This window comes from Dunckerocampus dactyliophorus, chromosome 3, assembly GCF_027744805.1.
Source record: "Dunckerocampus dactyliophorus isolate RoL2022-P2 chromosome 3, RoL_Ddac_1.1, whole genome shotgun sequence".
Classification (NCBI taxonomy): domain Eukaryota; kingdom Metazoa; phylum Chordata; class Actinopteri; order Syngnathiformes; family Syngnathidae; genus Dunckerocampus; species Dunckerocampus dactyliophorus.
The window spans coordinates 8,418,233-8,446,067 of NC_072821.1; the positions used below are offsets into that span (position 1 = coordinate 8,418,233).

The following is a 27,835-nucleotide window of genomic DNA, read 5'->3' on the forward strand; positions in this document are numbered from 1 at the left end:
ACAATTAAGAAGAGTCCTGAACCACTGTGGATACACAATGCTATGTCTAACCACTTTTGCACTTACTAACTTTTAATTTCTTAGGACTTCTTGAAGTATTATGTTGTCTGTACTCACTCAACATCGAACTATGTTTCTGTCCATTTCTGACCTTTTCATCAGTTATCATAATTATTATCCATCTACCGATTCATCCATCTTCTTCCGCTTATCCTGATCCGGGTCGCGGAAGGAGCAGTCTCAGTCGGGAAGTCCAGACTTCCCAGTCCCTGGCCACCTCTTCCAGTTCCATTGGGAGGACACTCAGGTGTTCCCAGGCCAGCTGTGTGACATAATCCCTCCAGCGTGTCCTAGTTTTGCCCTGGGGCTTTATCCCGGCTAGGCATGCCCGGAACACCTCACCAGGGAGGCATCCGGGAGGCATCTGGACTACAGTAGATGGCCGAGCCACCTCAACTGGCTCCTCTTGATGTGAAGGAGCAGCAGTTCTCATGAGCCCCTCCCGGATGACCGAGCTCCTCACCCTATCTCTTAGGGTGAGTCTAGCCACCCTACGGAGGAAACTCATTTCAGCCGCTTGTATCCGCGATGTCGTTCTTTCGGTCACGACCCAAAGCTCATGACCACACCCCTCTAGGTCACACTGTCATTGCCCACATGGGCGTTGAAGTTTCACAGTAGGACTACGGAGTCACCCCTCTGATGGACTCCAAGAAGGCTGGGTACTCTGAACTGCCGTTTGGCGTGTACACACAATCGACAGTCAGGACCCTTTTCCCAACCTGAAGGCATAGGGAAATGACCCTCTTGTTCACTGGGGATAACTCCAACACGGAGGCACCGAGCGGGGGGCTAGTAATAAGCCCACACCAGCTCGCTGCCTCTCTCCTGCAGCAACGCCAGAGTAGAACAAGGTCCAGCCCCTCTCGAGGAGTTTGGTTCCAAAACCCAAACTATGTTTTGTTGTTGGGACAAGAAATGAGTGATATGGATGTAAAATGAGACAGGCAGAAACGCGCGGGGCGGATGTTCACCAAGATACCACGGTAATTAGAAAATCGTACAAAAGTTATTTGATTTCAGGAGTTCAATTTGGACTAAGAGACCAATTAAAAGCTCAGGAAGTTTGTGTTAGGGCACATTATTTTCATAATAATTGAATAGTAGCGTTTTCATGTGACTGCACGTAGTTTATGCATACATCCCCCTTAACTCTCCTACGATTGGGCTTGATGGTTGTTGAAGGAGGTTGGTGCATTTTTTAATACCTGCTGTAGACGTGGTAACATTAAGCGTCATGCTCTTCACACAGCCCTGTGTGTTGCAACCTCTGACCCAGAAGCTGTAGTTGGTGTACGGCTGCAGGTCTATCAAAGTCAACCACGTGCCAGCTGCTGTGCCTCCATCCAACACCACACTGCCACCTGAGAGAAGACAGTCAAGACAGAACATGGTGCATACGCCGAGGGAAGTGATTGTCATAGTACATTTTTTGATTAGCGTTATCAACGTGATGGCCAAAATCTGATTAATAAAACATACACACATGTGGAATGGGGAAATGGAGGCGGGAGAGAGAGAGTTGAAGAGAGAGGACTACTAACTGGGAATGATCAAAAGGGAGAGGTTTCCATACTGAGGCTATGCAAGGATAGTCAAAGAAAAAGGATCAGAAAATCCCACAATGCAAGCCAGTCTAATATATTTAGGTGGACAGATGCACACAAACACATATCAGGCCTGTGTGAACTGATGAAGGCAATGTGTATCAAAGCGACACTGGCTGATGGGGAACTAGAGCGAGACACCATCTCTTTCTAGTGCACCTCTTCTATTCCTCGTTCCACTCCTTCCTGTGTGAGGCGCACATCAAACAGCACGTCTGAGTGTGTGGGTGTGTGTGTGAGAGACTTGATGAATTTGTACAAGTTAAAGAACCACTGTGCAAGTTTGTGTTCAGTCATTCTGTTCTCATTTTGTTCAATTTTCTTCTTCCCCCCCTTTCTGTCTCCTTCCACCGATCCTTTTCTTGTTTGTGCTGGCTGGCTTTCACTGTTGTTTGTCATGTGTTACCTTGCAATCTTTTCCAGTACATCTATGGAAGTATGAGCCATTCATCCTGTTGTTCTACTGCAACTTGACTTTGTTCTCCATTCAATCTCCACACTTTGCTTGGGTCTCCTGAATCCTCTTCTTGGTACACAGGTGAAATCTCATCTCCAGTTTTCTCAACCAGCACAACAATTTGATTATTTTAACATACCTTTGTTGCCTGACTTTCACACAAAGTTACAATGTTTTTTTGTGTCGTGATTAACTTATCTTCTATGAACCTATTGTGAATGTTGGAAGGAGGAATTTATAACAATGAAGCTAGTGTACTTGACGAAACACAGACTAAATAAATACAGCCCGTATGTCTTTGTGTAAGCTAACTTGTCGACTCCTGAACCACTGCATACAAAAGGGTGAAAAGATGACAAAACGTGCACCCCTACTGTGTACTATTATTTTTTTGACACTTACACCAGATGATGGCTGTTATTATTATATAACTTTAGGGCAGGTGTGTCCAAACTTTTCCCAGCGAGCGCCACATACGGTAAAATCAAACAATAGAGGGGCCACTTTGATATTTTATATTGTGTAAATGTATGTTTTGTTTAATATTTTAACTTTAATAACAATTTTGTTTTGTTCTTATAGTATTACGACTTTATGCCCCATGAACGTGATATCCACTTGTGGCTTCCCCTTAGGACAAAAACGAGCTCCGACCAAACCGCATTGCTTGTTTGTTTAAAAAACAAAAAGTCACTGTGGTAAAAAGTCACATTTGGAGTCCAAAGACCAGAAGCTTGGCGGATAACGCTAGCTAGCTAGTCTAGCCAGCTGCCGACAATGCAAAGTACAGCCAGTGACAGCTAGGCAAAGCGTAGATGCAAGAAAATTTGACTGAAGATAGATTTGGTAAGGGAGTGATCAAACATGCTGGCATTGATTGGCGTAGCCTGTGTCAAGCTCAATACGAGATGTGTCATTTTGTTGGCAACCCTACATGACAAAGCAGACATGTAGTATTTGCTGCCACACGCAGGAAAATCGGCTGATATCAATCGGTGGATGATCGATAGGAGCATCCCTAGTATTAATTGCACCTAAAAGCTGACAAAGTGCATAGCTCACACTGAGTAGTAAACACTAACTAAGGCAGTTTTGGTTAATTGATGAGTTACCTTGACTGTGATAGTATAGTGTGTATCTCATGTTGCCATTGGGTCTAGGTGGAGCAGTCCAGCGGGCTCTGAGAGATCTAGAGGTGTGGTTGGTCAATTCTAGCATCATTGGGCCTTCTGGAGCCATCTCTAATGTGTACACTTCCACCTGATTTGAAAAACAAAGAACAATAATACACAGTGTATTAATATGAATGAATATACAACACTGTAGTACTTATTTTTCAATGGTATGACTGTTTTCTCCCAATCACCACCACAAGGTTAGGTATTTTAGTTTTTGTTTGCAGGATTGTAGCTATTTCCACAAACATTGATGGGATGGGGTGTGAGGCATTACATTTTCATGAAGATCTGGATAAAGAACATTTTTTTCTAGCATTTTTCTGTATTTTTTTCCCACTTTCCAACATTACAAGGGCATTTTGGGACATATTCTTTAACTTGTCATTCATAACTTCTAAAGGGGAAAAATACAGAACTAAGCACAGTGTTCACACTGTCCCTCCTTCCCTTCTCCTGTACTCCTGCGTCAGCTGTTTTAGCCGACTAAATATGGCGTTCGTATTGGAAAAATGCCCCAAAATACGGCCTGTCGTCAGCGGCGTCGTTGAGCAAGGAGTGACATTTCCTACCAAATGTCACCATCATCACGCCAACCCTCGTTATTGAGCTGAAAGAATCGATCACCTTTATGACACCCGGTAGCACGTGCGTTCTCGAGCTCACACGCATGCACACACACACACATTGTAAAAACATCTACTATGTAGTATTTTATTGCTTCAGTGTCTTGGTCAGTTTAAGTCATAATTTGCACAGCCCATTTTACATTTTCCATGCCCCAGACACTTTATTGGGTACAGAGGTATAGCTCTGCACCGCTGCAACCACAATAGTAAACACACAGTATAGATCCTAATTTCCCAAAGTAGGTACATTGGCATAGGGGGTACATGAATAAAAATGAAAAAAATAACACTACTACTGGTGTCTGAAAGCCTAGCACTGAGCCGCGCAGTACACTTGAACGCCTCATTATATGCACAGCACTTGCACATTGTAGGGAGTACAGTGCAGAAGAAAGAAGACAGACAGGAAGTTGTCCTGTGTGCGTTATATGAACAAATACAGTAAGTATGTTTGTATACAATAATTAAATAAATACAATTAAAAATATATAAATTCTTAAACAATAAAAATATGATGTATATACACTACTGATCAAAATTTTAAGATCAACATTTGCAAAAAATAAAATTTTGCTTGTTTGGATCTTAAGGAGGTTCCAAGTAGAGCTTAAAAATGCAAAAAGAAGAAATGCGAGTGAGCCAAAAATATTGAGTAAACTGAAATAGGCTGTTCATCAGCTGATCGAAGGTTTAATACCACAGCCTTTAAAAGCCCAAATCTTGGCAAAAACGTGGATTCAAAGTCATTTTCTGTCAGGTATCAAGATCTCTTGATGGCAAAGGCAAAACAGTTTTCGTTCTTTGAACACGGTAGGATTATTGAGTGGCATAAACCTCTCGCAGCACACCATTGCTGATGAGGTTGGACACAGTAAGACAATCTTTTTAAACTTCTGAGATCCTGAGAGTTATAAAACAAAGAAGTCAAGCGGTAGACCCCAAAAAATGTCACTGGCCCTGAGCGGGAGGATCCAACTGGCTGTCCATCAAGACACGGGACATTCCTCAGCCCAAGACACGGGACGATCCTAGGTCCAAATAAAGGTTGTACTGGTGCCGAGTGCAGTCAAATAAGCATCAGACGCCATCTGTGAGAGAAGGGTTTTAAGAAGAAAAAATGTCTTCAAAGGCCTTGTCTCCTGCCCGTTGCCCGAATTTGAACAAGAGCACCAAACATGGGACATTGCAAGGTGATGGATTCCAAAGTTGATGGCTTCCAGCGTTACTGAAATGACAAGGAGATCCCACTCGAGATCCATACAGCACAGTGGAGAGGACACCATCATGATCTGGGGTGCTTTTATCGTCAATGGTAGAATGAAGCTTCAGGTTGTGCAGGGGTGTCAAACGGCAGCTGGCTATGTAGAGATGGGTATGTGGCTAGATGCAAGGGGCATCCCTCATGACTGAAGGTCCTCGTCTCTGTAGTAATGTCTGGATTTTTCAGCAGGGCAAGGCTGCAGTTCATAATGCCCGCTTGACAAAGGACTTCTTTCAGAGGAATAACGTCACGCTTTTGGATCATTCTGATCTAAATCCAATTAAGAACTTTTGGGGATGGATAGCGAGGGATGTTTATGAAAATGGACATCACTTCCGGACAGTGGATGCCCTCCATGAAACCATTTTCACCACCTGGGCAAACAATCCCACTAGCCTGCTGGAAACACTGGCATCAAGCATGCCAGTCAAGTTATTTTGGACTTAAGCCAGCCTGCACTTGAAAAGGCTGAGAAGATTGTCGACTTCATCTTTATCTACTCAACTCCAGTAGAACAACGTCCAAACCAATTTTTGAGGTGATTAACAAGAATGACTCATTACTGAGTCCTTCACTGAGTCCCTTTTCAAACATTTAATTTCTATTTTAAACTTTGATCAGCTGATAAACAGCCTATTTCAGTTTAATGGTTGTTTACTTACTCACATTTTTTTGTCTCACTCCCATTTCTTCTTTTTGCATTTTGAAGCTCTACTTAGAACCTGTTTAAGATCCAACAGTGCAAAATGTAAATTCTTGCAATTTTTCAACAGGTCTCATTTTTTAAGTGTGCAGGAGTAGGGGGTACATGGCTTCAGGTCAAATGGAGGGGTCTGTGAAGTTTGGGACCCCACTGGTATAGATGATACGTCTTGTCACATCATAGTCTTGATCACATGAATAAATATGTACAGTATGTGTGAATGATTGTACACCACATCACATCTCACTGACCATTGGTCCCTTGCCACAGCCACGCGCTGTGCAGGCCTGCAGCCTGAGTACGTGTCTGCTCCATGGGGAAAGCTCCTTCACCACTAAGAAGCTCTGAGAGGAACTGGAGTTTGATACGAGAAGACCATCCATCCAAAGACCATAGCTGGTTATGATGCCTGCCAAAATAAATCACACACATGATTTTGGAACGTAGGAGAAACATACAGTATATAGACGTTTGCATTTTGATATTTATACAGACAAAAGTACGGGGACATCTGGGCATAAATGTATTTAACAAGATCATGGAGTGTGTCTGTAGGATTCTTTGTCCATCTGTGAGATCGGAGGTCCTGAGAGAGGGCCTGCTAGCACACCATCGCTGTTCTAATGCACGCAGAATGTGTTTGACGGGTCAAACTCGTCTAAAACAGCCTTCAAATCTCTGAGGTATCTTTCTGTGTGGGGTTTGCATGTTCTTGCTGTGCACACGTGGGTCTTCCTCAAGCATCCTCAAAACAGGCGTGTTAATTGGAGACTCAAAATTGTCCGTAGGTGTTGATGTGAGTGTGAATGATTGTTTGCGGGTGTGTGCCCTGTGAATGACTGGTGACCAGTCCAGGGTGTACCCCACCTCTCGCCCACAGTAGACTCGGATAGACCCACCCAACCACACCCATCCATCCACCTTCTATGCCACTTGCCCCCACTAGGGTCGCGTGGGCATGCTGGAGCCTAGGCTGGGATAGACTTGTGATCCTAATGCTTCAATTCAATTCTTTTATATAGCGCCAAATCACAACAACAGTTACCTCATGGCACTTTACACATTAAAGTCACACTCATAAATGAAAACGGAGAACCAACTGAAACCCCACATGAGCAAGCACTTGGCGACAGAGGCAAGGAAAAATTCCCTCTGTGGAAGAAATCTTGAACAGAACCCAAGCTCTGTAGGGCGGCTGTCTGTCTCAACCGGTTGGTTTGAGATCAAAAAATAGGGTAGAGGGATAAATAGTATATCAAAGCAGAAAACAGGAGAGTCTTTATCGTAGTCCAAGGAACACAGAGTGTCTCTGATACATATCAGCGTATCAGACGTTAGTTCTAACTATATGCTTGAGCAAAAAGGTGGGTTTTGAGTTTACTTTTAAATTTAAAAAAAAGGGGTGTCTGCCCCCCGGATTGAGTCAGGGAGATGGTTCCATAACAGAGGAGCCTGATAACGAAATGCGCTACCTGCCATTCTACTTCTAAAAATTGCAGGAGCGGCAAGTAAGTGCAAATTCTGGGAGTGTTCTACTGGGTTGATACTAGGAGCTCTTTAAGATATACTCGTGCCTGACCGTGTAGTACTTTAAATGTAGGAAGGAGAATTTTAAACTCAATTTGAAATGTGACAGGTAACCAGTGCAGTGAGGCTAATACGGGTGAAATTTGATCTCTTCTGGTTCTGGTTAAGACTTGTGAGGCAATATTTTAGACTAACTGATGACTAACAGTATAGAAAATGAATGAATAAAAAATATATATATTAGAATTATATACAGTGGAGTGAAAAAGTATTTGCCCCCTTTCTGATTTCTTATTTTTTTTGCATGTTTTTCCACGCTTAAATGTTTCAGAACATCAAACATGCACACAAAAAAAGAAATCAGGAAGGGGGTCAAACACTTTTTCAAACCATTGTATGATATGAACATGGGAAACAAATACAAATGTATTAGCCAAAGATTTGCTGAATTTGAATTTATCTAATTTTTTGCAGAACATATTGTTTAACTCACCTCACACACCACAAGCCAATTAACTGTCAGTACAAGCCACATGTTCGAAGCTAAACTGAGATGGAAAGCAGATAGTAAAAAAGGGTGATCCTTGCAAAGCAAAATATTTTTGAGGTGGTACACATTGTGAAAAGCAATTCCGGAAAGTTTTAAAAAAAATATGTCTTTCATTAAACATTCATTTTAACTAGTCTCTTGCTGTCTCCATCATTTATCAGCCATTGTTTCCACTGTGAGGAACTCCACTCGTAGAGGAATGCTTGTGACTTTTGACACAGCCTGAGGCCTGTGGATTGACATGTAAATGAAAAGTGAAATTGGGCCTTCAGACCTTTGTGTGTTTTAGTGGGGTTCGGTGATGAAGACATCACTAATGTTACCCAAGGCATTACAGGGATAGAGGGGACACACAAATATGGGTGCACACACACAGGTACTCTGCATATAAACACAGATACATGCAAGATACAAGGCTATGAATACACATACATCCCAGCCCAATAATTACCTTCACCTAATAAAAAAGGAAACGCCAAATGTACTTTTCCTTAATAAAAATGCATACTGGGGGGCTCAAAAGATCAGTGCTAAGAACTAAGAGTCTATTCTGCTTTAATCATGTGTGGGTTTTATTATTGCACCAATACAGATACACACACCTATCAGGGAAATGAAGACACAAAAACCCTGTGGACACCAGTTACATCAGGGGAGCTCTTAATGTGACCAATCACATGCATGTGAGGGCGCGTGTGTGTTTATGTGTGCGTATGCGTGTGTGCGTGAATAAGCCCGTATCAGTATAGGCTGTAATAAAGACAGGTTGGGAAATGAAGCAGCGAATGCATAACAGGCTTATTTCCCCTCTTTGTCTGCGTGTTGCCCCGACCTAATCCCCGAGAGGATTATCCCCCACAAATCCCTGCGGAATTGGGGAGAAGGAGGGGGGAGAGGAAGAGACAGAGCGAGACAGAGAAAATAACACAAAATCTCACTCCTCTGTAACCCATCACCATTGTCATTGTCATTTTTTGACAAAAGAAAGTGAGGAAAAAAAAGGGTGCAATGCTCCTCAGCCTTTTTAAGAAAAAAACAGCAAGAGGCAATCAGGTAATCATGATTAAGTGTCTCCCTTGTTATACATTTCTGTCATCAGATGGGGGAAAGCTTTAAGTAATTTACCCTGGCTAATATGCGCACACATCACAGGGTTTATGGAGCGAAATGCACTCATGTGGCATTAAGCGTAAAACACACACGATTCACACTGCGCACACATGCATTATGGAATTACACATACTTTAACGAGCATGGCAATAACATTCGATAATATGTGGCAGTGCGTTTGTATGTTGGAGACTGTGAAATGGGCTGGCAAATTCTCACATGGTCTTTTTCCTCACTCAATTCATTTTGTTGTCAGACTGTAGTCACTTCATCATTAATATGTCAGAGTGTTGTGTGCTAAGTGGTGTTAGCTCAACCCGCAGTACATCTTTATCAATACCACTATAACGTGCATACATTTCGGGGGGGGGTGGAGTTAGCATACAGTAAGTGCAGTTACATAATGACTAGATTGGCAGTCAATCGAGAACAGACCAATGCCAAGTTTGACCCATCTTCATTTTGGATCAGAACCAAAATGTACACTTTCATAGTTAGTTCCTGTGAAAACCATGTATCTCCACATTGTGTGTGGCTTGTCTTTTTATTCTAAACATTAATACATATCATTCTGTTTTTGTTTATTTTTTACTTTAAAAAAGCTGGAGACATCAACAGAGACATCAGCCCACCACATACATACAGTATGCCTCAATTCTGTCATCAATATTCATGTATTATTCACTGAGGAATTCAAGGTAACTGATTAAAAATGCTCATCTCGAAAGACTCTTTTTTTTGTTTTTCCGCAAGAGTCTATCTGAATCCACACCAAAAACATTAAGGATTCTTTCTTGGCCCATTCCCCAATGCTCCATGAAGTTTCATGGAACTGTTTATTGTTATGTGTGCTTTTGCTTGTGCTTGGATGCGGTATGTACTGTATCTTGGAGGATTTATTTTGCATTAAAAAAAAGTATCATTAGCATCTTAAAATTCCATGTTTCTAGAGTGTTTCTGATTGCCAAGTATTTTTACTAAAAAAATTAAACACAAGTTTACATGAAAATGGAAGGCTTAATAGTCAAATACAACACATATGTACAGAAGGTACATTATGCAAGGATGCAACACTGGAGTCTAACCTACATGTGGAATACCATGCATTTTCATTAGCTGCAGTTATATAAATTGAAGTCAAAGTAACAGTGAAAGGGGAACAGGCTCTGAGTTGACCGCTTTCAGCCTGCAGTACTCTTTTCGGTCAAAAGGGAGCACTTTTCCTCCACTTAAAGGAGTGCATGGGCGCACTGGTCCGAACGTATGTCCTCCTCAACTTTATCTGTCTATTTCTTTCACAATCCTTCCTGCAACCCATCTTGGCTTTTCTCTCCCCTTACTTCAACCCTATTGCACATTCATATGATTCACATTTAACATGAGGGCATTGTTCTCCAGTGTTGTGGTTTACCAGTGTTGAGGTCTTCATGGAATCATGGCTGTACTGACAAAATGTCTTTCATTCTGCAATGTTTCCTAAGTCTCATTATGTTATTGCTGCTGTGATTTTTGCTGATCTTTCACATTTTCACACACTGGTTCACGTCTCATAAAATACTACAATTAAGTGAAAGTAAATGTGAATGTATTTGGAATGCATGCAGGCTAAATATGCCATACTGGTGTGCTTTCCCTCACCATTTGGCTTATCAGGAGCTGTCCAGCTGATGTTAAGTGCATGTGGGGACAAAGGGGTGACGATTGGTGCCGGGACATTCTCTGGGGTGCTCTCCTCAGTCTCAGCCTCAGCGGGGGGGCTTCTTGTACAGCCACCACCAGTGCAAGCCTGAAATCCACACAAACACAAGTGTACTTGGAAGTGCTGGTGAAACTGATGATTGAAAAACATTTAAAAAGAGTAAAGGAAGGACTCACAGCCACCGTGATGGTGTAGGCTGTGCCAGGAGTTAGGTTGCGGATTGTGTGGTCTTCAACACGTTCTGAGCTGTTGTAGACTAGGGTCGGCTCTGAAGCACCTTGTGATAGGAAGATGGAATAGAACTCCAGAACACCATTGACCTGAGAAGGTCGCGACCACCTTTGAATGAATGAGGAAACAAATACACACATTTTAAAGCACAGCGCAGGACTGCGGCTTCTTTTAATCAGTTACAATTCTGGGTTACTAGTAAGGGTTTTTTCAGATTTAACAAATAAGACTAAAACTTAATCCTAAACATGTAGAATCACACTTGAAACCACTCACAGCATTGGCTGACCTCACAAAAAGTCTTTTTTTTTTTTATTTGGAAGAGCACACTGTTCCTGTTAGATCAATAACACTATCAACAGGAGAAGTACTTACTAGGCACTAACACCGTATTGGGATAGCATGCAATTATGAGTTAATCCATAATGTTATTGTTAATTCTAGTTCAACAGGTATGGGATTTCCTAGCTAATGGGTGTGCCTTCGTGTAGTCATTTTGGTGTGATTTTACCCTTATGAATAGGTCTCGTTTCACATCTTTGTAAGCTGTAAAATAGACTTTCATGGCAGGGCCTGTCATTTATTAATGGAGATGTGTTGAAAATAATATATTTGTGAATATATTTCATTTCAGGCAAAAGCCACAGAGTTGTGAGGAGGGCACGGTAAGTAAATAATCTGTCAGTGTACAATATAAATAGTTCTACAATTCACGTAACAGCCCAGAGTAGGCCAACTCCGATTAGTGTGCTAGCATGGGGGCAGCAATTTTAAAACGTGATAAATTCCTTTCTTGGTTCCTCCCTTTAAACAGCGGTTTGTGAATGACTGATGAGCGTGTGTTAGCACACAATTAGCCGTTCTTGACTAATCTATCACATTCTGTAAAAGATTTATATGCTGTCAATTGGCCCTGTGATGTATGAGCACTTCTGAAAAGCTCAATCAAAGGCAAGTTAGAACAATTTTGCGGTGTAATTTATTGTACAAATGGTTTGGGGAGAAAAAAAAACAACACAGACAAAAATAGTTCAACACTTCTGGGAAGACTATATGGTATTTTTTTGATTTTGAGTGTGAGTGTGAGAATGTGTGTTCATTCATCCAGAAAAGGTGAAATTATTTAACTATGTTTGTAAACACTGGCTGTGAGTGCTTGATTTTCTGTATGTGACTGTGCACAGTTCTTACTCTGCATGTATGAATGTATTTGTGTCAGGTATAGTGTGAGCTGAGGGTAGAGGATAAATCTGCTGATATTGCTGCGTTCGCATCCAGCAGCCTCCCTCAACCTTTCTCACAGTCTCTCACCCTCACTTCCCTACATTTCTTGCATTTGCAACCACTTTTTTCCCCCCTGTCAAGCTTTCAAATTCATCACTTACACCTTTCTCGTTCTTCATTCTTCTCACAGATGTTGCACATTTTTGTCTTCCTCAGCCTTTCTCACAGACACAATAGGGATGTATTGACCACGCGTGATCTCTCAACCTCTGCCTGTTGCCAATGTGCTAACAAGGCAATACCCATTCCTTCCCACAGCGGGTGAATTTATAGCTGAAAATGGTTTAAATACTCATGGCACAATACGTTGCCCTGCTGTACAGATGGCAGTAATGTCAAGGATGAAATATTACAACATGGAATTTGTTTCCCCAGCTGTCACCTCTTTATAGACAAAAGACACAGGCACTCACCTCACTTGGTTTAATAAGTAACATCCACAAAAACCTTTTAGTACACATTTCAATTTGTGCCATATGTTTGTGTTGAACAGAATTATATACGTATTAAATATTGGAGCTTGACGAAGGTGCAGATCAGTTTTTTCTTACTTTTGCTAAAATGGAGAAAGAAAGACCAATCTTTCAATTCAGGCATTTGCCCAAGGTGCAGCTTTAGTACACTTAAGTGGAAAATCAGCCAATGAAAGCGTGATGCGTCAGAAGGCGTCACCAAGTGTTAGTCTGAACTTGCACCGATTTGAGGTATTAATAAGTTGATTGAAAAAAAAAAAAGACTTGCACTGACTTGACGCTTTGTTATATGGAATTTCTTCTGTAGTACGAAGCAAAAACTTTACATAAATTCTTTATGTTCAGTGGAATTTATGTAACAGGAGGTTTATGTTATGTGAGGTACTACTATGTGTGTGTATATATATATATATATATATATATATATATATATATAAAGTTTGTATGCAGCAATCCTGGACAAACAATGACACAATGTCCAGCGACATTTTCAAATGAACAGGATGGTAAAAAGTGTACAAGATTTATCTTGCTCAGACGTCTAAAAGAGGAAAGGTCAAGCGCAGTGTGTCATATGAATATTGTGCATGGTAAACACAGCTCCAGAAGGTCACCAGAGCTCTGCTACCATTTCTCTCCACCCTACTACAGCGTATGATACTGTAGCACTTCTAGAATAGTGTGCAATGTACAGTGATCAGAGTGTGTGAACAAGAGAGTGTGCTTACTCCACCAGAATGGTCTGCGAGTCTAGCAAGGTCAGAGTTGGTGCTCGTAGTGGCCCGGGAGGAAGCTGAGAGGTCAACATTGTGACCTGTGAACTGTTGGTGCATCCCACAGCGGTGCATGCAGACAACACCAGGACGTGAGCGGTATAGACGCCGAGATCTGTAATGCACACCAAGGAAGCACGATGCAGATGTAGAGAATGAATGATGACGTCGGCATCAGCAGACATTACATGAGGTACACATGCAATTTAATGAGATCCACTACAACAGTGGATCCCAAACTTTTCACAGCCCGTACCCTTTCAGACATTAAACCTGAAGCCATGTACCCCTTACTCCTGCACACACAAATCTTACTCTGACTGTTATATACGTTGTTATTATATGTATTATAGTTGAATTATTTCAGGATTTATTCTATTAATTTAATTATTTTAATGTATTTATTAACTTGATTTAATTACTTTATTAATTTAATTATTTGACAATCATTATATAGAAACGTGCTGAATAACAAACAACTTCCGGTCTGTCTCCTTTCTTCTGCACTGTACTCCCTGCGCTGTGCAGGCGCTGCTCACATAATGAGGCGTTCAAGTGCACCACATAAATCCCCAGGGTTAGGCTTTCAGACACCAATGTAGTGACACAGTTTTTAATTTGTATTCACATAGCCCCATGCCACCTCACTCTTGGAACTTTGGCACTACAAGAGCTGTACCAAAAATTCGGTCTTTATGAAGACATTAATGGTCACTTTAGACACTGTCACACACAAATAAATGTTGAATATTAGCACAGCAATGCATACTGAGAGTTGTTTAGCTCCACGGGAGAGTTAAAATACATTATCTCTCAGTATGATTCAGTGCATTTTTACACCACTGCAAACAACTAGAACTATGAATGTCACTTGATAGACGTGTTTCTTAGAATTCAGTTAAGTAGTTATTGCATTACTGTACACCAATTAATGGAAGTGATTAAAAAAACAGCATTAATGTCAGAGGCAAAAATAAATATAATGGCAAATACTTCTCTCTCAGTGTCAATCAAAACTGAGCATTGTTAAAGTCCCCCATTATTGTTTCTTATTGTGCATCACAGCCTCTGCCCCTCTGCGACACACTCACTCTTAGCACTCGTGTGTTCGAGTGTATACTGTATAATTACTACGCCCATAATCCTTCCAATCAGCTTGAACATCAGAGACATTATTAAAGCAGCATGGATGATATGTCTCTTGCCTTTATTCACCAAAAAAAGACACACACAAGCACACACTGTGTGATGAAGCATGAGAATGTACACATTTAAATTCAAAATGCACTCTACTCATTAAATGTTTTAGGGATTCTTTTGTGTGTGTGTGTGTCTTTATGTAAAAATACATGATTGCGTAGTGTGTATGTTTGTATACCTACAGTATAAGAGCTTTTGTCTACTATGAATACATTTCACTGCGTCTTTATTAGCATCTTGAATCTCAGTGGTGTTTCTTTCACTCTTTAAGTCCCTTTAGTGAACATTTTCAAGGCAAATTGTGTTGACAATCGTGCCTTTTCTTTCTCAGTGTATGTGTTTAGTGATGTAGTCCCATGGTAAGAACATAGATGCTCGTCCTACTCTTTCAAATGCAAATATCATTTCCCATTTTTCTTTTTTTTTCACCGAAGCCATGTCCCGAGGCTGCCTGAGACACACACACACACACACACCACACACACACACACACACATGCATTATCGCTCTCTGCTTACCAGTAATGTTGTGGCATCTCTCATCCCCGCTGTAGACCATTTGGTCGTTTTGATAGACGCGGTACTCTGTAATGACTCCATTGGGCCTATGAGCGGCATAAAAAGTGAGACGGGGGCTCCATAAGTATGTTATACTGTAGTATTGGATTTTACATGCTGTGAGTTTATGCTGCATACATTTGGGGAAAATGAGCCACAGGTGATATATTACTCTCTCTCCAACATTCTGCCATCAAGTTATGTTCGTCGCTGTTAGTTGGTGTGTTTTATGCCAAGATTACTTGACGAACAAGATGTAAAAAAGCATGATAAAGTTAAGTGCTGGATCTAAGTAAACACAGTTTAATGTAATGTGGTTTACCTTGCTGGAGGTTCCCAAGTGACAAAAAGAGCTGAGGATGATGGGAGTGCAGATGGAGGAGAAACAGCACCAGGAGCTGACAAGAGAAGATCAATGTTACCAACCCAGTGAATTAACTTTAACTGAGACTAGCCATCAGAACTACCTGCACTTACAGTATAAGGTTTTATTTTTCATTTTACTTTCTGCATTTTGTGTGCTATTGCATGCAGTATCCTACTCCTAATTGATATTCTAGCACAAGTATTATTTGTGTGATCCTTCTTGCATCATTCTTGTATGACGAATAGTAATTGAGTTTGATTTAATATGTTATGTGACTAAATAGTACTAACTTTATCCAACCTTATATAAAAACATACAAAATATTTTCAGACATAATCTGCACACAATGTAGGAGAAAAAAAACAAAAAACTACCCATTACTTCATTATTAAGTTTGTGAAATGGTTAAAAAAAAAATGTCTCCTGAGATTCAGGTGAAGAGAGTTAAAATGTTTGTGTGATGGCGGTAAAAATGATACGTTCATTCTCTTCCTAACATGGTACAGTATCTTAACTCAAGGCTCAAAATGAGAATCAATAGTAATCTTTTTTTTCTTTTACTTCAAATTGATTTTTGCTGTGTCTGCGCTGACCTCGGCTGTCACATTATCTCCCCAACAAGGCAAGTTAGTCCCACGCAGATTAATGTAGAGGCTAACATATGAAGAAAAAACTGCCTTTTTACTTTGGATCTCAGTCAGATAAGCGACATGACTCTCCTCCACACAATGTGTCCTTTGCTCACTTATAACGTGTCTCCAGCCCTTCCCATTTGTCCTTATTTTCCTGCTCCTATTTATTTCATTCTGATCTGTCACTTGTTCTTGTCTGGGTGCTCTTTTCCTTTCCTCTTACAAGTACAAATCTCCCGCAAGACTGCAATATTAGTCTGTGCATGTGTGTGTGTGTGCCTCTGTGGTTCAGAAAAGGAATGGCACTGCTAAAAAAAAAAAAAAAAAAAGGATGGAGAAAGAAATGTTGTGTTTGTGCATCATGGTTTTACCTTCCTCTGGGGTTGCGAGGACGGATGTCATATTAACAGCATGAGAGTTGTCATTGTGAAGACTTTCAGTGCAGCCAGTTGCAATACAAGCACTTACAGTCACCAAGTATTGAGTGGACGGAGTGAGACCGGACAGAACACCTGAAAAAACAGAATTTCAGAGAGGGTACATATTTTATTTTCAGCTTAGATTTAGAAATCCTGGGCTTTAGTCAGACGTTAATTGAATACCTTGTTTTCTTAAAACCAGAACATTGAGTGTTTTCAGCAAACTTTCTGATTTTGATGACAAAACTTTCTGATTTTGATTTTGTTAACAACACACTCTGCTCCAATGCAAACAAATTCAAATAGGGACGACCACTAAACATGACATCAATGGCCAAACTTTGATCACACAAATCCCAAATTATATCTTTAGCTAGATAGACTGATAGATACTTTATTGAGATTTGCAGAAAATTATTTTGTTATTGCAGCCACATTTTTAGACACTGCAGCACATATAAGAATAAGTATTAAGCGTTGTAAAAAAGAAACTAAACAAACAACCTCATAAGAATGCATTGTCGATTACTTGTGCATCAATATCAATATTTGAATAAACTTATACAATGTCAACACAAACTTTGCAACGCAAATAGAAAACACTCAAAAACTACAAACAAAATGAAATGCATCCATCATAAAATCACATTTAACACCTTTAAATACCTTTTAATGGCCTTAATAATTATTTTTCATTTATTACTTTCTAATACTAATACACTTAAGGAAGAGAGTAAAAAGATATAAAAGGCTATTGCCTTGTGTTGAGATATTCATTTTTTGTAAATAAATGCATTCAAATTTATAGCAACTGAAAATGATTGATAAAGTAAACATTATTTTATAAAAAAAAAACAATATGCTCCTGTGTTGTCAACTCTTTTTGTGTCGTCATGAGATTAAATATTCTAGCTTTACATACTGATTGATCATCAGCCAGTATGAATTTGTTGTATGTTTTCTGCAGTATTTTGCATAATTACAAAGATCCCCCTGGTGCTTAGGCATGTGTGGTCAAAAAGATTAAGAACCCATGTACTAATGGTGTTCAAAGTGTGCTTTTCACCACCGATTTGTAAAAGTGTACCTAACAACTAGGCCAGATGTATAAAAAAGAATAAGCCACAAGTCATAGCAACATAGACAATTGCGTTCAGTCAACAACCAATCAACACTAGCAAAATAATGATTCCCTTGTGTGCGTGTCCTGTTACTGAGGCTGATTTCAACAAGTACTTTAGTTGTCAACTCTATGACGCTGTTGCTAAGTAGAAGTACCGCACTTGGCAAGTGAAGTGTCCTTTTTATTGTTCTTTTTTGTCCCCTCTCCACTTTTTCACTGTTATGTCCATCCCTCCTCATCCTCAGTCGCCCTCCACTTGTCTGACTGAGCCACACTCCCCTCCCTCCCCTCTCTCTCTTTGTCACCCATGTCTTTTAATTCAATTAGAGGCCAGGGCCCCACTCCACTGCCATTACACCCTCATTTGCGTTCTGTGTTTTTGAGCCGTTGGTGTAATTCTACAGGCAGGTGTCAAGCCCATCATAAATTAACAAGAAGCCTTATCCCGACTGGACATAATGTCTGGCAGAGAGACAGTGAGGGGATGGAGGAGCTAGGCGGGAGACACCGAGAACGACGGGGACGGGCGGGCTCATCTTCATATTTGCCTGGAGACATGGCGGCGTGGACAAGGTGGGGGACGAATAGCAGCAGTGGACGCCGACATCATCGTCAGCGCTGAAGATGAAGCGAGGAAAGATCGAAAAATGAGAGAGAGTTGAAAGGAGCGATGCCAAGGTATGACATCATTGGGATAGTCTTGAGTGTCTTGCTCCAAATGAGGACAGTCTGCAAACGCTGGGGACTCGCCAAGGAGACATTAACGGGCTTGCATGGACGATGAGTGTGTGTGCATAAGGAAGACAGCAAAAAGAACACTGGCAATGCATTTGCGGCCAAAAAGCAATAAGTCATCAAGAACATCCCCATACGAAGTGGGTTAACCACTTAACCACTATTAGAGTAACTGTACTTCTTGTGCATCCAAACTAATGTCACATCTAACAAAAATGTTTTTACCTGTGAAATTTCCATTAGCCAGGTATATGGCTTTGATAGGCGGCGCCTCTGGCTGGTCTCTATTGTAGGCTCTCAACTCATACCTATCAATCACACCTCTGAGATCACCAGTGGGTGGTGCCCAGCTCACCTTGGCACTGAAGCCATTCAGAATCTGTAACGTGGAGGGAGGCGGGACGGTGCTCGGTACTAGGAAGCGAGAGAACTCAAATTATTCAGTGTGTGTAAAAGTACATATACGATACACAGACAGAAGTATTGGGACACACAGCCATGATACCTACAGAAAGTAAAAGAGAAGAAAACCAAAGAACTAGAACAGATTTTGGGAAAACTTCTACATGATTTACAGTATTTCTCCAAGAAATCTTTTGATGTCCATGTTAAGAAAAAAACTGTGACCAAGATGGGCAGATGAGTGACAATCAGTGTGTCTCAAGCCTTGTGTCCGTCCGGTGAACATACGTTACATTACATTACAACATACAATACAAGACAAAAAAACATATCAAAGAGAGGCAACACAACAGGTTGGGAGTACAAGAGGTTAAAGAAAAAGCATCCCCCCATTTTTGCGTGTTTTAATAGGCACAGTAAATCATGCCTCACCATTAGCATAAATAGTATTTATGAGAGTAGTAACTTTTTCAGTGCTGATTTAATACAGCAGGCCATTCATTCTGGGGCTATATTTCACTGTAATCAACCTCCTTCCTTTTAAATGGTACTCTCCTTTCCTTTCGCGACAAGACATCGTTGGAGGATGGACCATCGACCGTCAAACCTCCCTTATCTGCACCATCCTCTTCACCAGGGGCGTATTTAGTCATTTGGGTGCCCAAGGCAAACCCAGCCTCCTTACTGCACTGACAAATGTTTTTTACATCTATTTAAATTTCCATTTTTACAAAAGGTGAGTGTGCAATTTAGGCCACTTTTTTCCTGTTAGAGTTACTGTATCTGCCAGCTTAAGTTGCTAGTTACATAGCCATGTTTATACTCCCCCCCACCCCACCCACACACACAAAAATAAATAAAATAAATAAATAAGAAAGTTCTCCTATTTCCTGAGCTACTGTACATAAAGTCTTTAAAATCCTTATTACCTAACATATGAATCATCTCAACACTTTTCCTTTAATGGATAAGAACATTTAATATAGTTTAGCGCTTTAATACTCACATCTTTGTGATGTAAATCGTCACTCTCAGCTTCATCCCTAAAACTACTGTATTCTTCTCGGCTGTGTTGCTGTCAAGCTGTCTATCTTTGGTAGTTTGGCTTTTAAAAAAATGTTTGTTTCCTTCTCGCCTACTCCACTTCTCCACTCCACTGGGGTAACTCCGCATCAGTTTTCTCCAAACCGCGCACCAACAAGCTTGTTTCGCTCCTGTCTTCCGGAATCAATCTGCACATGCGCTGTAACCTGGAACAGTCCATTGCATGTGTAGGGAAGGTGAAGTAGTGGCAGCGCTGCTGACAGATTATGCATTTTGACGTAGTTTTAAGCACGTGAATCAAGACTAAAACAGTAATATGTACTCTAAATCGAAGAAAAAAATCAATTATCAGTTTTTATGAGACGTTTGGGGGCCCCTGGAAATCTCGGTGCCCCAGGCAATGGCTTGTGTTTGCCTAATGGTAAGTCTGCCTCTGCTCCTTACTTTCTGTATCCATCCAACAAAACTCAAGAAAATACTTAACATATTATGTACAGAATATTAGTCAATCAGATAATTTATCTCATTATCAACAATTATTTCATGACTGCCAAGTAATTCCCCCACCATCCCAATGCCGTCTTTTACACTTTAACTCCTCCCATGATTACCCAATCATTTTGCAGCTTTTTCCTCCATTTTCATCCAAGCTCCCCTCTCCTCCATATGCACTCACCTTTGCCTCTCAATCCTCCCTTCTTCCCCTTGGTTCTTAATGTATTTATTAGCACTTCCTTCCTCCCTCCCTTCCATTCCTCTCTGTGGTCACAGCACACCAGACCTGCCAGTGTATCGTTCACTACTAATGAGCAGCTTTATATTACACAAGGGAGCACATGGGCCATTCTGGGTTAACAGCCTTTTACTGGGATGCCCTTTATAGTGGCTTTATCAATCTCTCATAGCGTCAGGCACGTGTAATATCACTAGGTCCGGATGAGCCTTACACACTGTGCAAGATGTACTGCATTTTCTTTTCAAAATCTATGGAGGCCAAAGGGAAACTCCAGCAGGTGGCATTCCTTCCTACTTGCGGTCAGTCACAAGACATTTTTGTTGTGAATGAAAATAGGGGCGCACACACACACACACACACACACACGCACGCACGCACACACACACACACACACACACACACACACACACACACACACACACACACACACACACACACACTCCAACTGATACCAGAAAGATGTCTTACCTCTGCCCCGACTGCGTCCTCTCTGCCAAGGCGAGGCTGCCCAGCCTCCTGAACCTAAAGCTATAAACCTGTACAGGTATTCTAATAGGTGGAGGATTAGGATTGGGATAAGGAAAAGCAAAAGCAAAAGCGAAAAAAAAAGTATATTAGTTATAATATTAGGCAAAACTTATCAGGTAAAAGGTAACATTGTCATGAAGGTAAATACAGGTGTACTGGTATGACTCAAGAACAAGAAAGCCAGATTGGAGAACCATCCAGGTTCTGTAATCACATTCTTTGGGCAGATCTAAGTTGTATGTACTGTATCTACTGTATGTATGTGAATCCGTGCATGTGCACACAAAACCTAAACCATGACACTCATCTATTTAGCTTGTTAGCTTTCTTCATCAAGAGTGACCAATGGCAATTACAGAGAAATAGTGTTCACAGTCACTTTTATTGCAAATGCTGATTCAAAATCGGAGAAGGAGATTGCAAAGGTAGGCTGTACACCCTCTGAAAGAGTCGTATACACAAAGGAAATAATGTACTTTGAGCCGACCAATCACAGCCCTTACAGTCAGTGTCGCAGCAATGTTACATTTTGTTTGAGGTGCAAGTCGAGCTATACAAGAGGGTTGGGAGGGGAAGGAGCGTACTTGGGTAGTGTACGCAAGCACCTCGACGCAGAAGCATAAGCCATGCTTGATTTTAAGCTCCAACGCTGCCCCTCACACTGTACAAACAAACAGGTTTGGATCAGTGCCTTGCTTTGCTCCTTCCTCAGCTGAAAACATTTCAGCCCATCCATTATGTATGTATCTGGCTGGTTACGTTCCTGAACATGCACTTTTATTTTGAAATTTTTTAAAAATATAAATATAAATATTTTTGAAAAATTTACTGTAGATGTTTTTTACTTTCCATTGCTTAATCATCGCATTAAAAAGTCCAAACGATGAACTTTCTCTGTTTTTATAAAGAGACAAAATTGATGTTAAGTATAATTTAGCTCAGGCTCTTGGCCCGGCCAGCCACAATATGTACTGTTTCTCATGTGATCCCTTTGGGAAAACTAATTGCCCACTTCTGCTTTATAGTGATATACTCTCTGCACACACTTAGACAAATGCTACTACAGAAAGTGATGAGGGAGGCCACTGTTTATCTCCAGGGAATTTATTTTTTTTTATTAAAGCGAGGAGCAGATGATTTATAAAACGTTGACTTTTTTACAGGTTTTATCCAGTCTACGAGTGTTTCTATTTTACACATAATAATGTCCCGACTGAGACTGCTTTTAAGGTGCACAACCGAAAGCCTCCAATAATAATGCACTTTACAAGACAGGAAAAAAAGGTTTTAGATGCTTAATAGATGCTTCAAAGATGACAAGTAAAATAAAAATGTTTATACAAGCTAAGCCACTGATACCACTATACTGTGATGCAACCCTTTGATTTATGTCAAGATTGTTATTAACAACAAATAACGTAAAAAGTGTGTTCTTTCAAAGCTTCTGCACAAGTTTAGCAGGTCTGTTTTGCATTGCATGGCTGGACAGAATGCAGTAGCCTAATTCATTTACCTCAACTTTGCCTCACATGCATTAAAATTTGCTTTTTCAATTTTCAAACATAGCACAGCACACACACAAGGTCAAGTGTCATTTTGGAGCATGTGCGTGTGTGTGGAGCCATCTGTGGAAACCACGTAAATCTCCACTCTGAGTAATGTTTATAGAGCAATGTCATGCTGAAAAAGCCTGATGTTGAGATGTGTTTTCAGTAAACCAAAGAAGCCTATAGCTAACCTATAAAGCTATAGCATTTATCTGGAGTGGCTTTGTGCATTCCTTGTATTTATTTGATTTGTTTTGATGTAAAATGTGTATGAGATAAAACCAAAAGAGTTGGTGACCTTGAGATATGCATAGAACATGTCTTGTACTCTGCAGTGATTCACATTCCGCAAAAAGGGATTCTCTGACAATCGTGGGCAATGGTGACATCATCTTTGGTCAAGAAAAAGTTGATGAAAAAGATGATTTGCAATTCTTACCAGTGAATGGCGACACACTGTAATCAAAGGCGTGCGTCTCTCTACCAGTGAAGATCAACACTGAGTCATTCCCCCTGCAGTTGTAGCGGCTTTCACTAGTAGGACAGCCGCCGAGGAAGATTCTAACAGAACGCCGGGAGGCAACAGAGAGATTCACACTTTGACTGACAGGCAGGCTTGTTGTTTCATCACTTTGAATGGTGAGGCCCCTTATGCAACCTCCGAGGCCTGCGAGGCAGGAAAGGAAAGAAGGGCAAAAGTATTGAACCACGAAAGAAAATTAAGTTTTTGTCTTGCACATTGTAAATTAAGTCCTGCCTTCATCTAGCATTCTGCTTTGCATACATACATGCATTGGTAAATTAATGCCTGTCATAGAATTATTATGTCCTAACAGGAAATGTTTTGGCACAGGTCTAGTATTGAATAGTTACTGTAGATGTAGTTAATAAAGTGTTAGGTCGCTTCATCTGTCTTATCCTTTGACACGTACACATATCTTACCATGTCTGTGACTGTGGAAGTGCAAAGCAGGATGGGTGAGCTGAGTGGGCACCCCGCCCAAGTATAATGGTGAGTCAACATGAAGTCCCCCTGCTGCTCCAGCTCCCCTCATCTCCTCTGCCCAGTCATCAACAGCCGCAGAGATGACAGAGACACGCTTTGCTAGGGAGAGCTGCTTCCAGTCTCCATCGCAGTAGCTCAGACCCACCCACATACTAAGCTCTGTCACATGACCTCCACTGGAGAGAACGAACAACAGGAGGCCACTCTTCAACTCCACCTAAGAAAGAGAAACATTAAAAGAAGCAATATCACAAGATTTGTAAATGAGACACAACCTACCAGCATATAGTCATCAGTCTGTGTGTTGTGAGAAAAAAGCAGAAGTGCATTCAACTGGTCTGTTCTAAACTCCATGGAGATGTCAAAGTCCTTTCCTCCGATGAACACATCTTTGCTCAACTCCAAGTAACCTGAATACAACAGGGAATAGCATGACAACATAAGGAGCCACTGGAGATACAGTCCAGAGATATAGGTGTAATAAGATCACTCGTGCAATAAATAATCATCCGCATGCACTCCTATTATAAACAATCAACATTGTCCTACCATGACCAAGAAAATGAGCCCCATCTCCAATATGAAGCGGGCATCCCTCCCAGCTTTCATATGCTGACATTTTATTTGTGGCTTTTGTCCAGTCCAGGGGACTCCACTCCTCTGAGGGGCCGTCAGTCATCTTAAAACGCACGTCTCTCAAGCAACCAGAGAAACCCTGTCGCATCAGGCGGGCGGGCCCTGGTGGCACAGACAAGAATAAAAATGTTTTTTACATTGTGGTTTCAGGCTAAAATAGTCTCAAATTTTAACATCGAGGTCAGATGCTATCTATGTAAGGTCTACCCTGAGACTGACACAACAGCATAAATACTAATGAAAATACACAAATGATCATTTTATTAATATCTACAGGGAGAGTAGAGATGGACGCACCTGGATCATTCCTCTGGAGAGTTAAATCTCCTGGCAGTCCTCCAATGAACACTCCTGTATTCTCACCAATTATAGTGCTTCCACTGGAGGCTGAAGCACTACCTGGTGTAGTACAGTGTGAGTGTGAAGGTGTGTGTTTGGGAGATTGATGAGAGAAGGTAAAAGGAACAAATAGAAAGATTACAAAAACCTCAACACCACATGTTGATACACTTATCGTAATTTCCAGTGTGTATGCAGCTACTTTTTTCTCATGCTTTGAACCCTGCAGTTCAAACAGTGATGCGGCTAATTTATGGCTAAAACTACATTCCCCATGATGCTTAGCATGCAGCTTCAGGAAGTAGTGATGTGGAAGCTCATATGCTTATGAAGCTCATGAAGTCTTATGCAGCTACTTCTGACACATCGTAAGTAAGTTTGATCAAGTATAGAATTACTACAGATTCTGTTTGGATTGCTCCGACCGCCAACTGTTCTCTATCACCAACAGGTTTCGAAAGGCTGGACTACTGTGCAATGAGGAGGATACCCTGCGCTAAAAGGCCTCGAAATAAAAGTGACTCGAAGAGCGATAACAAAATAGAGAGAAAGAGACAGACAAAGTGTGTGACGAAGGAATTATGAGGCTGTTCAATTGTGACCCAGAAAATGGATGGATATATACAGTAATTATTTTAAAAATCTGAAGTTTTGTCTACCATATTCAGCTATACATACAGTATGGTATTAGTAGTAGCATTTCTAAGATGGTTCTTACGTTGGATTTCATCAACCTAGATGCTACACATAAAGGTGAACCTAATGCTGTGCATGGTGAATGCATGAACAGCTACAGCACATTAGTAAAAGACCACAGGAGAACTGCGAGGCATAAGTGAGTTTCTCTGTGTGGGTTAAATCGCTAGTTTCCTCACTGGATTCCTCAAAGAGCAGCTAGGATTAACCTGGCTAATGCCTCAACAACTGGGAAATTTACACACAAAGCAGGAGATACGCACAATTACTTCTACAACCTATGCTGTTTGCTTTCACGGATATAAACATATAGCACATACTGTATGGCATTAACATTTATTTACACACCCACACAAACAGGTGATACATGCAGCGGTCAGTATGAATGAGATACCTCTGTATTGATTGTTTACAACGATTGTTCCCACAGCTCCTCGCCTTGTTGCTGTGATGTGGTGCCACTGACCATCGTTGTAGAGGCGCCCTCCATCCCCCTGAGCACTGACGGCCACTACTGAGCCCTACACAAAGCAGCAAAGAAGAAACATTTGAAGGAACTGGCTAACACCAACTTAAATTGGACGTGTTAAAAAAACAAAACAAAACTGTGATTCAATATCTTTGCAGGGATAGTTGGACACGTATGAGGAGGAATACTTTGGGGATGCAGTAGAACCTCTAATACTATATGCCCCAGTAGCCCAGTAGTCCTACATTTCAGAATATGGGAAATACCATTTTGACCTGAATATTTTTTTTGCTCCGCAAGCCAGTCAGAGCTTTTCTTCTCGTCACTCCACCTGGAGAGATGCAGTCGAGACCCACTGGTAAGCAGTGTCTCAAACGAACAAGGAGGAGGAGTTCTGATGCACATTTTAAGATAATGGTGATCAATGAAGCAGAGTCATCAAAGAAGTGTCCAGCAGCTAAGAAATATTATATCATTTTTTATTCCAATCTACAAATTGTTATTCCACTGATATTGAAAACATGATTAAAAAAAGATGAACTGTGTGGTTCTTCTCATATATTTTGTCTTAAAAGATATTTGTCCAAAAGCAGGTCTTGAATTAAAGGGGTCGTCTCATATTCAGGTCAATACAGTATGTCTAAAAAGTTCAAACTGCCATCATTGTCATCTTAATATTAAGAGTGGTTAACTTATTTCTATACTTGCATGACAAACAAGAATGTTATAATTAGGGCTGTCAAATGATTAGAAAGTTTAATCAGATTAATCACCATTAGCAACTATGTCTGAAATATGCCAATTTTTACTGTATTTAATTAACAGAAAGATAAATGGCAGGACAGGATTAAATATATGGATTATATATATTTGTATGTATTAACAGCTCCAAATCAACTGAATATGTCAATCAAGTTAAAAGATACCATACAAGTCTAAAAATCAATTTTTCTAACACTACTGTAGTCTCTCTAATACTAGCAGAACATTTGAATCACACTTTAGTGTATTTAGTGTGTTTCAGTGTATTTCGTGGACCTCGTTCCCCACATATCACTCCCCTGGACTTCTTGCTATGGGGTCGTGTAAAAAATATTGTGTATTGAACAAAGATACAAGACAACCTCAATGAAAAGATCACTGATGCCATTGGCCCCACTGATGAGGCTATGCTAAAGCGAACATGGCAAGGAATGGATTACAGTCTCGTAATGGTAATGGTAATGGTTTAATTTATTTGGACATGCATACAAGTTGCATTGGAATACATCACATATTCCAATTGACAGTTCCACAGGTCCAAAAGTAGTCGGAAGAAACATAGGTATTATGTAATAATGTGGTAAAATAGTACTCAATTATCTTATCACTGTAACTACCTCATATGACAATTCTAATTACTGTGTATGATATGTATGAAATAGACATAACAGAATACAGTTGGATAGTGGGTGAGTACCGTCAATGTACTCACATAAGAATAAAGAGTAATAATTGACAAGAATGAAGAGTTAGGAGTGAGTGTGGTAGTGATCAGACGTAGCATTGTATGTACACAGTGTTTCAGGACTCTTCTTCCTTGTACTTTGCAAACATCAACTGCTTGTATTGTTTCCTGAAATCGCTCATCTTAATGGAATTGTTTGATTCCACATCCTGAAATACTGACGGTTTTTAACGTTGTTGTCGCGTATAAATGTTTTAAGTTGAATTTTTCCCTGAGGTCATATTTCTCCTCTCGTGTTGAGAAGAATTGTATTATATTTTTGGATAACAGATTATTGTTTGCCTGATGCATACTTTTAGCTGTTTGAAAGTTGACGAGATAAACAACTTTTAATAATTGTGATTTTAGAAATA

At 40.6% G+C, this 27,835-nt stretch overlaps 1 protein-coding gene across 3 annotated transcripts in view; it reads right to left on the reverse strand.

Moving 5' to 3' along the window:
* The window catches only part of ush2a (Usher syndrome 2A (autosomal recessive, mild)), a 186,853-nt gene that overhangs the window by 93,956 nt on the left and 65,062 nt on the right, over positions 1-27,835 (reverse strand). For all 3 annotated transcript variants that reach the window (XM_054771236.1, XM_054771237.1, XM_054771238.1), the window contains 17 exons: positions 25,901-26,027; positions 24,769-24,870; positions 24,385-24,573; positions 24,115-24,245; positions 23,773-24,052; positions 23,269-23,496; positions 21,223-21,303; positions 18,798-18,986; positions 16,667-16,807; positions 15,619-15,694; positions 15,258-15,343; positions 13,495-13,654; positions 10,955-11,117; positions 10,718-10,865; positions 6,144-6,301; positions 3,237-3,384; positions 1,269-1,424 (listed from right to left, as the gene is read on the reverse strand). In XM_054771236.1, coding sequence (XP_054627211.1) covers positions 1,269-1,424; positions 3,237-3,384; positions 6,144-6,301; positions 10,718-10,865; positions 10,955-11,117; positions 13,495-13,654; positions 15,258-15,343; positions 15,619-15,694; positions 16,667-16,807; positions 18,798-18,986; positions 21,223-21,303; positions 23,269-23,496; positions 23,773-24,052; positions 24,115-24,245; positions 24,385-24,573; positions 24,769-24,870; positions 25,901-26,027 — 2,563 coding nt within the window. The remainder of the gene's footprint in view (positions 1-1,268; positions 1,425-3,236; positions 3,385-6,143; positions 6,302-10,717; positions 10,866-10,954; positions 11,118-13,494; positions 13,655-15,257; positions 15,344-15,618; positions 15,695-16,666; positions 16,808-18,797; positions 18,987-21,222; positions 21,304-23,268; positions 23,497-23,772; positions 24,053-24,114; positions 24,246-24,384; positions 24,574-24,768; positions 24,871-25,900; positions 26,028-27,835) is intronic.